The sequence below is a fragment of the Eleutherodactylus coqui genome, chromosome 13 (assembly GCF_035609145.1).
Source record: "Eleutherodactylus coqui strain aEleCoq1 chromosome 13, aEleCoq1.hap1, whole genome shotgun sequence".
In the NCBI taxonomy this organism is placed as follows: Eukaryota; Metazoa; Chordata; class Amphibia; order Anura; family Eleutherodactylidae; genus Eleutherodactylus; species Eleutherodactylus coqui.
This window is the reverse complement of record NC_089849.1, coordinates 1252075-1264157: the sequence shown is the minus strand read 5'-3', so window position 1 is coordinate 1264157 and position 12083 is coordinate 1252075. Positions and strand designations below refer to the sequence as shown.

At 43.0% G+C, this 12083-nt stretch overlaps 1 protein-coding gene across 1 annotated transcript in view; it reads left to right on the top strand.

Annotated features, from left to right (window-relative positions):
* Positions 1-11817, top strand: part of PTGIS (prostaglandin I2 synthase) — a 104660-nt gene extending 92843 nt beyond the window's left edge. The window contains exon 10 of the mRNA XM_066587388.1: positions 11538-11817. Coding sequence (XP_066443485.1) covers positions 11538-11700 — 163 coding nt within the window. The 3' untranslated portion in view covers positions 11701-11817. The remainder of the gene's footprint in view (positions 1-11537) is intronic.
* The last annotated feature ends 266 nt before the right edge of the window (positions 11818-12083 follow it).

Below are 12083 nucleotides of genomic sequence, written 5' to 3'. Positions count from 1 at the left end.
ATCTGATGTCAGTCTGGTGTAGTATCTGGTGTCAGTCTGGTGTAGTGTCTGGTGTCAGTCTGGTGTAGTATCTGGTTTCAGTCTAGTGTAGTATCTGGTGTCAGTCTGGTGTAGTATCTGGTGTCAGTCTGGTGTAGTGTCTGGTGTCTGTCAGCTGTCTGTCTGCTTCTTTCATGTAGTCTGATGTGTTCATGAAGACTATAGCACCACCCTTATCTGCAGGCTTAATGGTGATCTCCTTGTTGTTCTAAGGGTGCTGATGGCCCTTCTTTCCTGCATATTGATATTGAATGCTTCCTTCTTCTGCTTGTTCAGTATAGTAGATTGCACGACATGCCTAAAGGAGTCTATATATTTGTCTAAAGTGGGGTTGTGGGCCGGAGGGGGGTCCAATCAGATGTCTTCTTGGCCCATAGTTTCTCCTGTGTTTGAGTTCTTGAAGGTCCTGTGTCCTGTCTGTCATGGAAGAACTCTTTTAGTTTTAGCCTCCTGAAATATTCCTCCATGTCACTGAAGAGTTCTGTTTTGTCAAGCAGTGTAGTGGGACAGAATTAAAGTCCCCTGGAGAGGACACTGAGCTCCACATTACTGGGGTTGTCAGACGACAGATTACTAGCAGCTGGTTATACCGGTGTCTGTTGGGGGTTCTGTTCCATCCTGCCGGACCCAAGATGTTCCTGATCCGTGTTTGGGAATAGGCCTGCTCTGAGTCGAAGTCTCTGGAGTTTCTTTTCTGTGTTCTTAATTAGGCACCATCCAGATTCGTTCCATTAAGCCTGAGGAAGGATACTGAGAGGTTCAAAAGCTTGCAATAACATCATGTATTTTTGTTAGCCAATAAAAGGTCTCATATCTACAAGATTACGTGGTTTCTCTTACTGAGAACAATCACATAATCACATTTTGCTCTACTGGCTACACCTTTTTTATATGACCAAAGATAACACTTGGGCACTGCTACATCACATCCTAAAATAAGGGAATGCAATCGTGTTGCAGTTCTCAGAAGTGAGAATGATGGAAACCTTTATGTATATGTTAGAGAAGGAGAGAAGGGAGAGGAGGACATGATGGAAACCTTTATATATATTACAGGGGGAGAGGGGCACATGATGGAAACCTTTATATATGTTATAGGAGAAGGGAGAGGGGGACATGATGGAAACCTTTATATATATTACAGGAGGAGAGGAGGGAGAGGAGGACATGATGGAAACCTTTATATATGTTACAGGGGAGAGGGGACATGATGGAAACCTTTATATATATTACAGGAGGAGAGAAGGGAGAGGGGACATGATGGAAACCTTTATATATGTTACAGGAGGAGAGAAGGGAGAGGAGGACATAATGGAAACCTTTATATATATTATAGGAGGAGAGAAGGGAGAGGGGACATGATGGAAACCTTTATATATTTTATAGGAGAAGAGAAGGGAGAGGAGGGACATGATGGAAACCTTTATATATGTTACATGAGGAGAGAAGGGAGAGGGAGGACATGATGGAAAGCTTTTATATATGTTACAGGAGGAAGAAGGGAGAGGAGGACATTATGGAAACCTTTATATATGTTATAGGAGGAGAGAAGGGAGAGGAGGACATGATGGAAACCTTTATATATGTTACAGGAGGGGAGAGGGGAGAGGAGGACATGATGGAAACCTTTATATATAATATAGGAGAGAGAAGGGAGAGGAGGACATGATGGAAAGCTTTATATATGTTACAGGAGGAGAGAAGGGAGAGGAGGACATGATGGAAACCTTTATATATGTTACAGGAGGAGAGAAGGGAGAGGGGGACATGATGGAAACCTTTATATATGTTACAGGGGGAGAGAAGGGAGAGGAGGACATGATGGAAACCTTTAGATATGTTACAGGGGGAGAGAAGGGAGAGGAGGACATGATGGAAACCTTTAGATATGTTATAGGAGGAGAGAAGGGAGAGGAGGACATGATGGAAACCTTTATATATGTTACAGGGGGAGAGAAGGGAGAGGAGGACATGATGGAAACCTTTAGATATGTTATAGGAGGAGAGAAGGGAGAGGAGGACATGATGGAAACCTTTATATATGTTACAGGGGGAGAGAAGGGAGAGGAGGGACATGATGGAAACCTTTAGATATGTTACAGGGGGAGAGAAGGGAGAGGAGGACATGATGGAAACCTTTAGATATGTTATAGGAGGAGAGAAGGGAGAGGAGGACATGATGGAAACCTTTATATATGTTACAGGGGGAGAGAAGGGAGAGGAGGGACATGATGGAAACCTTTAGATATGTTATAGGAGGAGAGAAGGGAGAGGAGGACATGATGGAAACCTTTATATATGTTACAGGAGGAGAGAAGGGAGAGGAGGACATGATGGAAACCTTTAGATATGTTATAGGAGGAGAGAAGGGAGAGGAGGACATGATGGAAACCTTTATATATGTTACAGGGGGAGAGAAGGGAGAGAAGGACATGATGGAAACCTTTATATATGTTATAGGAGAGAAGGGAGAGGAGGACATGATGGAAACCTTTATATATAATATAGGAGGAGAGAAGGGAGAGGAGGACATGATGGAAAGCTTTATATATGTTACAGGAGGAGAGAAGGGAGAGGAGGACATGATGGAAACCTTTAGATATGTTATAGGAGGAGAGAAGGGAGAGGAGTATGAGGGTTAAAATTCTAAGTGCAACACCAATCCGGCCCACCCCACTTGCCCCGCTGCCGGCGGTAAGAAGAGACACCACACACAGGAGTCTGGTCTAGCTCCTCACACGGGAGAAAAAACTGCGCACTTTATTACAGATTACATGAGATCTTATACCCTCTGCCCTCTCACCACTAGGGGGTGATGGGCTCATAACCATATATGGGCAGTCCGGATTTGCGGACTGAGACAGTGAGGCGCCTCTGGCTTATACAGAAAATCACGTATTCAATTAACTCCAGTACAAAGAATAACCCACTCAATTCTAAGAAGTCCGGCCTAACATCCATATATGGGAAGTCCGGATTTCTGGCCTAAGACAGTCAAAATTATGTACATTTGAACATCTTGATATCTTGTTCCAGCGCTTCTGGGAAATCGGCCAAGTACATGCGTCCTTGCGTCTGGTTCGGTATCTTCTCTGAACTTCTAGAACATCTTCTTGCAAAACCTTGGCATATCTGATTAAGGCGACATTTAAGTTTTTTCTCATTTGGAATTGAATAAAACTTGCATATAGGTATAAAAGCATAAAAAACACATATGGCAATATATATATATACCCTCACAGGAGGACATGATGGAAACCTTTATATATGTTACAGGGGGAGAGAAGGGAGAGGAGGGACATGATGGAAACCTTTAGATATGTTATAGGAGGAGAGAAGGGAGAGGAGGACATGATGGAAACCTTTATATATGTTACAGGGGGAGAGAAGGGAGAGAAGGACATGATGGAAACCTTTATATATGTGACAGGAGGAGAGGAGGACATGATGGAAACCTTTATATATGTTACAGGGGGAGAGAAGGGAGAGAAGGACATGATGGAAACCTTTATATATGTTATAGGAGAGAAGGGAGAGGAGGACATGATGGAAACCTTTATATATAATATAGGAGGAGAGAAGGGAGAGGAGGACATGATGGAAAGCTTTATATATGTTACAGGAGGAGAGAAGGGAGAGGAGGACATGATGGAAACCTTTAGATATGTTATAGGAGGAGAGAAGGGAGAGGAGGACATGATGGAAACCTTTATATATGTTACAGGGGGAGAGAAGGGAGAGGAGGGACATGATGGAAACCTTTAGATATGTTATAGGAGGAGAGAAGGGAGAGGAGGACATGATGGAAACCTTTATATATGTTACAGGAGGAGAGAAGGGAGAGGAGGACATGATGGAAACCTTTAGATATGTTATAGGAGGAGAGAAGGGAGAGGAGGACATGATGGAAACCTTTATATATGTTACAGGGGGAGAGAAGGGAGAGGAGGACATGATGGAAACCTTTATATATGTTACAGGAGGAGAGAAGGGAGAGGAGGACATGATGGAAACCTTTATATATGTTACAGGAGGAGAGAAGGGAGAGGAGGACATGATGGAAACCTTTATATATGTTACAGGAGGAGAGAAGGGAAAGGAGGACATGATGGAAACCTTTATATATGTTACAGGAGGGAAGAAGGGAGAGGAGGACATGATGGAAACCTTTATATATGTTACAGGAGGAGAGAAGGGAGAGGAGGACATGATGGAAACCTTTATATATGTTACAGGAGGGAAGAAGGGAGAGGAGGACATGATGGAAACCTTTATATATGTTACAGGAGGAGAGAAGGGAGAGGAGGACATGATGGAAACCTTTATATATGTTACAGGGGGAGAGAAGGGAGAGGAGGGACATGATGGAAACCTTTATATATGTTACAGGAGGAGAGAAGGGAGAGGGGGACATGATGGAAACCTTTATATGTTATAGGAGGAGAGAAGGGAGAGGAGGACATGATGGAAACCTTTATATATGTTACAGGAGGAGAGAAGGGAGAGGGGGACATGATGGAAACCTTTATATATGTTACAGGAGGAGAGAAGGGAGAGGAGGACATGATGGAAACCTTTATATATGTTACAGGAGGAGAGAAGGGAGAGGGGACATGATGGAAACCTTTATATATAAATTATAGGAGGAGAGAAGGGAGAGGAGGACATGATGGAAACCTTTATATATGTTACAGGAGGAGAGAAGGGAGAGGAGGACATGATGGAAACCTTTATATATGTTACAGGAGGAAGAAGGGAGAGGAGGACATGATGGAAACCTTTATATATGTTACAGGAGGAGAGAAGGGAGAGGGGGACATGATGGAAACCTTTATATATGTTACAGGAGGAGAGGGGGACATGATGGAAACCTTTATATATGTTACATGGAGGAGAGAAGGGAGAGGAGGACATGATGGAAACGTTTATATATGTTACAGGAGGAGAGAAGGGAGAGGAGGACATGATGGGAAGCTTTATGTATATTACAGGAGGAAGAAGGGAGAGGAGGACATGATGGAAACCTTTATATATGTTACAGGAGGAGAGAAGGGAGAGGGGGACATGATGGAAACCTTTATATATGTTACAGGAGGAGAGGGGGACATGATGGAAACCTTTATATATGTTACATGGAGGAGAGAAGGGAGAGGAGGACATGATGGAAACGTTTATATATGTTACAGGAGGAGAGAAGGGAGAGGAGGACATGATGGGAAGCTTTATGTATATATTAGAGGAGGAGAGAAGGGAGAGGAGGACATGATGGAAACCTTTATATATGTTACAGGAGGAGAGAAGGGAGAGGGGGACATGATGGAAACCTTTATGTATATGTTAGAGGAGGAGAGAAGGGAGAGGAGGACATGATGGAAACCTTTATGTATATGTTAGAGGAGGAGAGAAGGGAGAGGAGGACATGATGGAAACCTTTATATATGTTACATGAGGAGAGAAGGGAGAGGAGGACATGATGGAAACCTTTATATATGTTACAGGAGGAGAGAAGAGAGAGGAGGACATGATGGAAACCTTTATATATGTTACAGGGGGAGAGAATGGAGAGGAGGACATGATGGAAACCTTTATATATGTTACAGGAGGAGAGAAGGGAGAGGAGGGATATGATGGAAACCTTTATATATAATATAGGAGGAGAGAAGGGAGAGGAGGACATGATGGAAACCTTTATATATATTACAAGAGGAGAGAAGGGAGAGGAGGACATGATGGAAACCTTTATATATGTTACAGGAGGAGAGAAGAGAGAGGAGGACATGATGGAAACCTTTATATATGTTACAAGAGGGAAGAAGGGAGAGGAGGACATGATGGAAACCTTTATATATGTTACAGGGGGAGAGAATGGAGAGGAGGACATGATGGAAACCTTTATATGTTACAGGAGGAGAGAAGGGAGAGGAGGACATGATGGAAACCTTTATATATGTTACAGGAGGAGAGATGGGAGAGGAGGACATGATGGAAACTATTATATATGTTACAGGAGGAGAGAAGGGAGAGGGGGACATGATGGAAACCTTTATATATGTTACAGGAGGAGAGAATGGAGAGGAGGACATGATGGAACCCTTTATATATGTTATAGGAGGAGAGGAGGGAGAGGAGGGATATGATGGAGACCTTTATATATGTTATAGGAGGAGAGGAGGGATATGATGGAAACCTTTATATATAATATAGGAGGAGAGAAGGGAGAGGAGGACATGATGGAAACCTTCATATATGTTACAGGAGGAGAGAAGGGAGAAGAGGACATGATGGAAACCTTTATATATGTTACAGGAGGGAAGAAGGGAGAGGAGGACATGATGGAAACCTTTATATATGTTACAGGAGGAAGAAGGGAGAGGAGGACATGATGGAAACCTTTATATATGTTACAGGAGGAGAGAAGGGAGAAGAGGACATGATGGAAACCTTTATATATGTTACAGGAGGAGAGAACGGAGAGGGAGGACATGATGGAAACCTTTATATATGTTACAGGAGGAGAGAAGAGAGAGGAGGACATGATGGAAACCTTTATATATGTTACAGAAGGAGAGAAGGGAGAGGGAGACATGATGGAAACCTTTATATATGTTACTGGAGGAGAGAAGGGAGAGGAGGACATGATGGAAACCTTTATATATGTTACAGGAGGAAGAAGGGAGAGGAGGACATGATGGAAACCTTTATATATGTTACAGGGGGAGGGAAAAGAGAGGGGGACATGATGGAAACCTTTATATATGTTACATGAGGAGAGGAGGGAGAGGAGGGATATGATGGAAACCTTTATATATAATATAGGAGGAGAGAAGGGAGAGGAGGACATGATGGAAACCTTTATATATGTTACAGGAGGAGAGAAGGGAGAGGAGGACATGATGGAAACCTTTATATATGTTACAGGAGGAGAGAAGAGAGAGGAGGACATGATGGAAACCTTTATATATGTTACAAGAGGGAAGAAGGGAGAGGAGGACATGATGGAAACCTTTATATATGTTACAGGAGGAGAGATGAGAGAGGAGGACATGATGGAAACCTTTATATATGTTACAGGGGGAGAGAATGGAGAGGAGGACATGATGAAAACCTTTATACATGTTACAGGAGGAGAGAAGGGAGAGGAGGACATGATGGAAACCTATATATATGTTACAGGAGGGAAGAAGGGAGAGGAGGACATGATGGAAACCTTTATATATGTTACAGGAGGGAAGAAGAGAGAGGAGGACATGATGGAAACCTATATATATGTTATAGGAGGAGAGAAGGGAGAGGAGGACATGATGGAAACCTTTATATATGTTACAGGGGGAGAGAATGGAGAGGAGGACATGATGGAAACCTTTATACATGTTACAGGAGGAGAGAAGGGAGAGGAGGACATGATGGAAACCTATATATATGTTATAGGAGGAGAGAAGGGAGAGGAGGACATGATGGAAGCCTTTATATATATTAAAGGAGGAGAGAAGGGAGAGGAGGACATGATGGAAACCTTTATATATGTTACAGGGGGAGAGAAGGGAGAGGAGGACATGATGGAAACCTTTATATATGTTACAGGAGGAGAGAAGGGAGAAGAGGACATGATGGAAACCTTTATATATGTTACAGGGGGAGGGAAAAGAGAGGGGGACATGATGGAAACCTTTATATATGTTATAGGAGAAGAGAAGGGAGAGGAGGACATGATGGAAACCTTTATATATGTTACAGGAGGAGAGAAGGGAGAGGAGGACATGATGGAAACCTTTATATATGTTACAGGAGGAGAGAAGAGAGAGGAGGACATGATGGAAACCTTTATATATGTTACAGGAGGGAAGAAGGGAGAGGAGGACATGATGGAAACCTTTATATATGTTACAAGGGGAGAGAATGGAGAGGAGGACATGATGGAAATCTTTATACATGTTACAGGAGGAGAGAAGGGAGAGGAGGACATGATGGAAACCTTTATATATGTTACAGGAGGAGAGAAGGGAGAGGAGGACATGATGGAAACCTTTATATATATTAAAGAAGGAGAGAAGGGAGAGGAGGACATGATGGAAACCTTTATATATGTTACAGGGGGAGAGAAGGGAGAGGAGGACATGATGGAAACCTTTATATATGTTACAGGGGGAGAGAAGGGAGAGGAGGACATGATGGAAACCTTTATATATGTTACAGGGGGAGAGAAGGGAGAGGAGGACATGATGGAAACCTTTATATATGTTACAGGAGGAGAGAAGGGAGAGGAGGACATGATGGAAACCTTTATATATGTTACAGGAGGAGAGAATGGAGAGGAGGACATGATGGAAACCTTTATATATGTTACAGGAGGAGATAAGGGAGAGGAGGACATGATGGAAACCTTTATATATGTTACAGGAGGAGAGAATGGAGAGGAGGACATGATGGAAACCTTTATATATGTTACAGGAGGAGAGAAGGGAAAGGAGGACATGATGGAAACCTTTATATATGTTACAGGAGGAGAGAAGGGAGAGGAGGACATGATGGAAACCTTTATATATGTTATAGGAGGAGAGAAGGGAGAGGAGGACATGATGGAAACCTTTATATATATTAAAGGAGGAGAGAAGGGAGAGGAGGACATGATGGAAACCTTTATATATGTTACAGGAGGAGAGAAGGGAGAGGAGGACATGATGGAAACCTTTATATATGTTACAGGGGGAGAGAAGGGAAAGAAGAGCATGATGGAAACCTTTATATATGTTACAGGGCGAGAGAAGGGAGAGAAGAGCATGATGGAAACCTTTATATATGTTACAGGAGGAGAGAAGGGAGAGGAGGACATGATGGAAACCTTTATATATGTTACAGGAGAGAAGGGAGAGGAGGACATGATGGACACCTTTATATATGTTACAGGAGGAGAGAAGGGAGAGGAGGACATGATGGAAACCTTTATATATGTTACAGGGGGAGAGAAGGGAGAGGAGGGACATGATGGAAACCTTTATATATGTTACAGGAGGAGAGAAGGGAGAGGAGGACATGATGGAAACCTTTTTATATATTACAGGAGGAGAGAAGGGAGAGGAGGACCTGATGGAAACCTTTATGTATGTTATAGGAGGAGAGAAGGGAGAGAAGGACATGATGGAAACCTTTATATATGTTACAGGAGGAAGAAGGGAGAGGAGGACATGATGGAAACCTTTATATATATTACAGGAGGAGAGAAGGGAGAGGAGGACATGATGGAAACCTTTATATATGTTACAGGGGGAGAGAAGGGAGAGGAGGACATGATGGAAACCTTTATATATGTTACAGGAGGAGAGAAGGGAGAGGAGGACATGATGGAAACCTTTATATATGTTACAGGGGGAGAGAAGGGAAAGAAGAGCATGATGGAAACCTTTATATATGTTACAGGAGGAGAGAAGGGAGAGGAGGACATGATGGAAACCTTTATATATGTTACAGGAGAGAAGGGAGAGGAGGACATGATGGACACCTTTATATATGTTACAGGAGGAGAGAAGGGAGAGGAGGACATGATGGAAACCTTTTTATATATTACAGGAGGAGAGAAGGGAGAGGAGGACATGATGGAAACCTTTATGTATGTTATAGGAGGAGAGAAGGGAGAGAAGGACATGATGGAAACCTTTATATATGTTACAGGAGGAAGAAGGGAGAGGAGGACATGATGGAAACCTTTATATATATTACAGGAGGAGAGAAGGGAGAGGAGGACATGATGGAAACCTTTATATATGTTACAGGGGGAGAGAAGGGAGAGGAGGACATGATGGAAACCTTTATATATGTTACAGGGGGAGAGAAGGGAGAGGAGGACATGATGGAAACCTTTATATATGTTACAGGAGGAGAGAAGGGAGAGGAGGACATGATGGAAACCTTTATATATGTTACAGGGGGAGAGAATGGAGAGGAGGACATGATGGAAACCTTTATATATGTTACAGGAGAGAAGGGAGAGGAGGACATGATGGACACCTTTATATATGTTACAGGAGGAGAGAAGGGAGAGGAGGACATGATGGAAACCTTTATATATGTTACAGGAGGAGAGAAGGGAGAGGAGGACCTGATGGAAACCTTTATGTATGTTATAGGAGGAGAGAAGGGAGAGAAGGACATGATGGAAACCTTTATATATGTTACAGGAGGAAGAAGGGAGAGGAGGACATGATGGAAACCTTTATATATATTACAGGAGGAGAGAAGGGAGAGGAGGACATGATGGAAACCTTTATATATGTTACAGGAGGAGAGAAGGGAGAGGAGGACCTGATGGAAACCTTTATATATGTTACAGGAGGAGAGAAGGGAGAGGAGGACATGATGGAAACCTTTATATATGTTACAGGGGGAGAGAAGGGAGAGGAGGACATGATGGAAACCTTTATATATGTTACAGGAGGAGAGAAGGGAGAGGAGGACCTGATGGAAACCTTTATATATGTTACAGGAGGAGAGAAGGGAGAGGAGGACATGATGGAAACCTTTATATATATTACAGGAGGAGAGAAGAGAGAGGAGGACATGACGGAAACCTTTATATATGTTACAGGAGGAGAGAAGGGAGAGGAGGACATGATGGAAACCTTTATATATGTTACAGGGGGAGAGAAGGGAGAGAAGAGCATGATGGAAACCTTTATATATGTTACAGGGGGAGAGAATGGAGAGGAGGACATGATGGAAACCTTTATATATGTTACAGGGGGAGAAAATGGAGAGGAGGACATGATGGAAACCTTTATATATGTTACAGGAGGAGAGAAGGGAGAGAAGAGCATGATGGAAACCTTTATATATGTTACAGGGGGAGAGAATGGAGAGGAGGACATGATGGAAACCTTTATATATGTTACAGGAGGAGAGAAGGGGGAGGGGGACATGATGGAAACCTTTATATATGTTACAGGGGGAGAGAATGGAGAGGAGGACATGATGGAAACCTTTATAGATATTACAGGAGGAGAGAATGGAGAGGAGGACATGATGGAAACCTTTATATATGTTACAGGGGGAGAGAAGGGAGAGGGGGACATGATGGAAACCTTTATATATGTTACAGGAGGAGAGAAGGGAGAGGAGGACATGATGTAAACCTTTATATATGTTAGAGGAGGAGAGAAGGGAGAGGAGGACATGATGGAAACCTATATATATGTTACAGGAGGAGAGAAGGGAGAGAAGAGCATGATGGAAACCTTTATATATGTTACAGGAGGAGAGAAGGGAGAGGGAGGACATGATGGAAACCTTTATATATAATACAGGAGGAGAGAAGGGAGAGGGAGGACATGATGGAAACCTTTATATATAAATTACAGGAGGAGAAGTAATTGGTACCCCGGGTCATTTTGGTTGAAGCTTTTGATAATGTGACGGACTTTTTTACCCACATCAGTCTCTCTTGTCCCTCAACCATTTGACGAGTTGCTGCAGGGACCTGCATTAACGCCGTTTCTCTTCTTCGCCAGGTTTGTTTGGTTGATGCTTCTCAATTTTGAATTTGAACTGAAAAACCCACAAGAGACTTTGCCCAAGTTTGACCCGAGCCGATATGGATTTGGGGTTGTCCAACCAGAAGACGACGTGGTCTTTCAATACCAGAGGCGACTTGAGCATATGTCTACCAAGTAACAAAGACAGAAGATGTTCCCGTCATATCAAGATCTACGTTGTTAAAGCAGCAATGGATCCACAGTCCGAAGATAGGATTTGTTTATTCACTGTTTATCATTATTCACTGTAGCTGGATGGGGTTAAATGTAGTCTGTTGGCTACTCTGAGCCCTAGAAGGTAAGCCTGTGGGCTCAAGATAGCTGACATACTTGGCTTCCTTGCCATTCTCCAGCTGTCAAACCCGCCGCTGCATGCTTCCAGTGGACTACTTAATTGTGTGCATAGAATGAGAGGACTGCTTAGCGTGTGCCTATATGGTCCGCTGAACGCATTCAGCAATGGAGCTGCTAGTTGGGAAATAGCAGGTAAGGTAAGTATGGAACTTACATCCCCAGACTCTG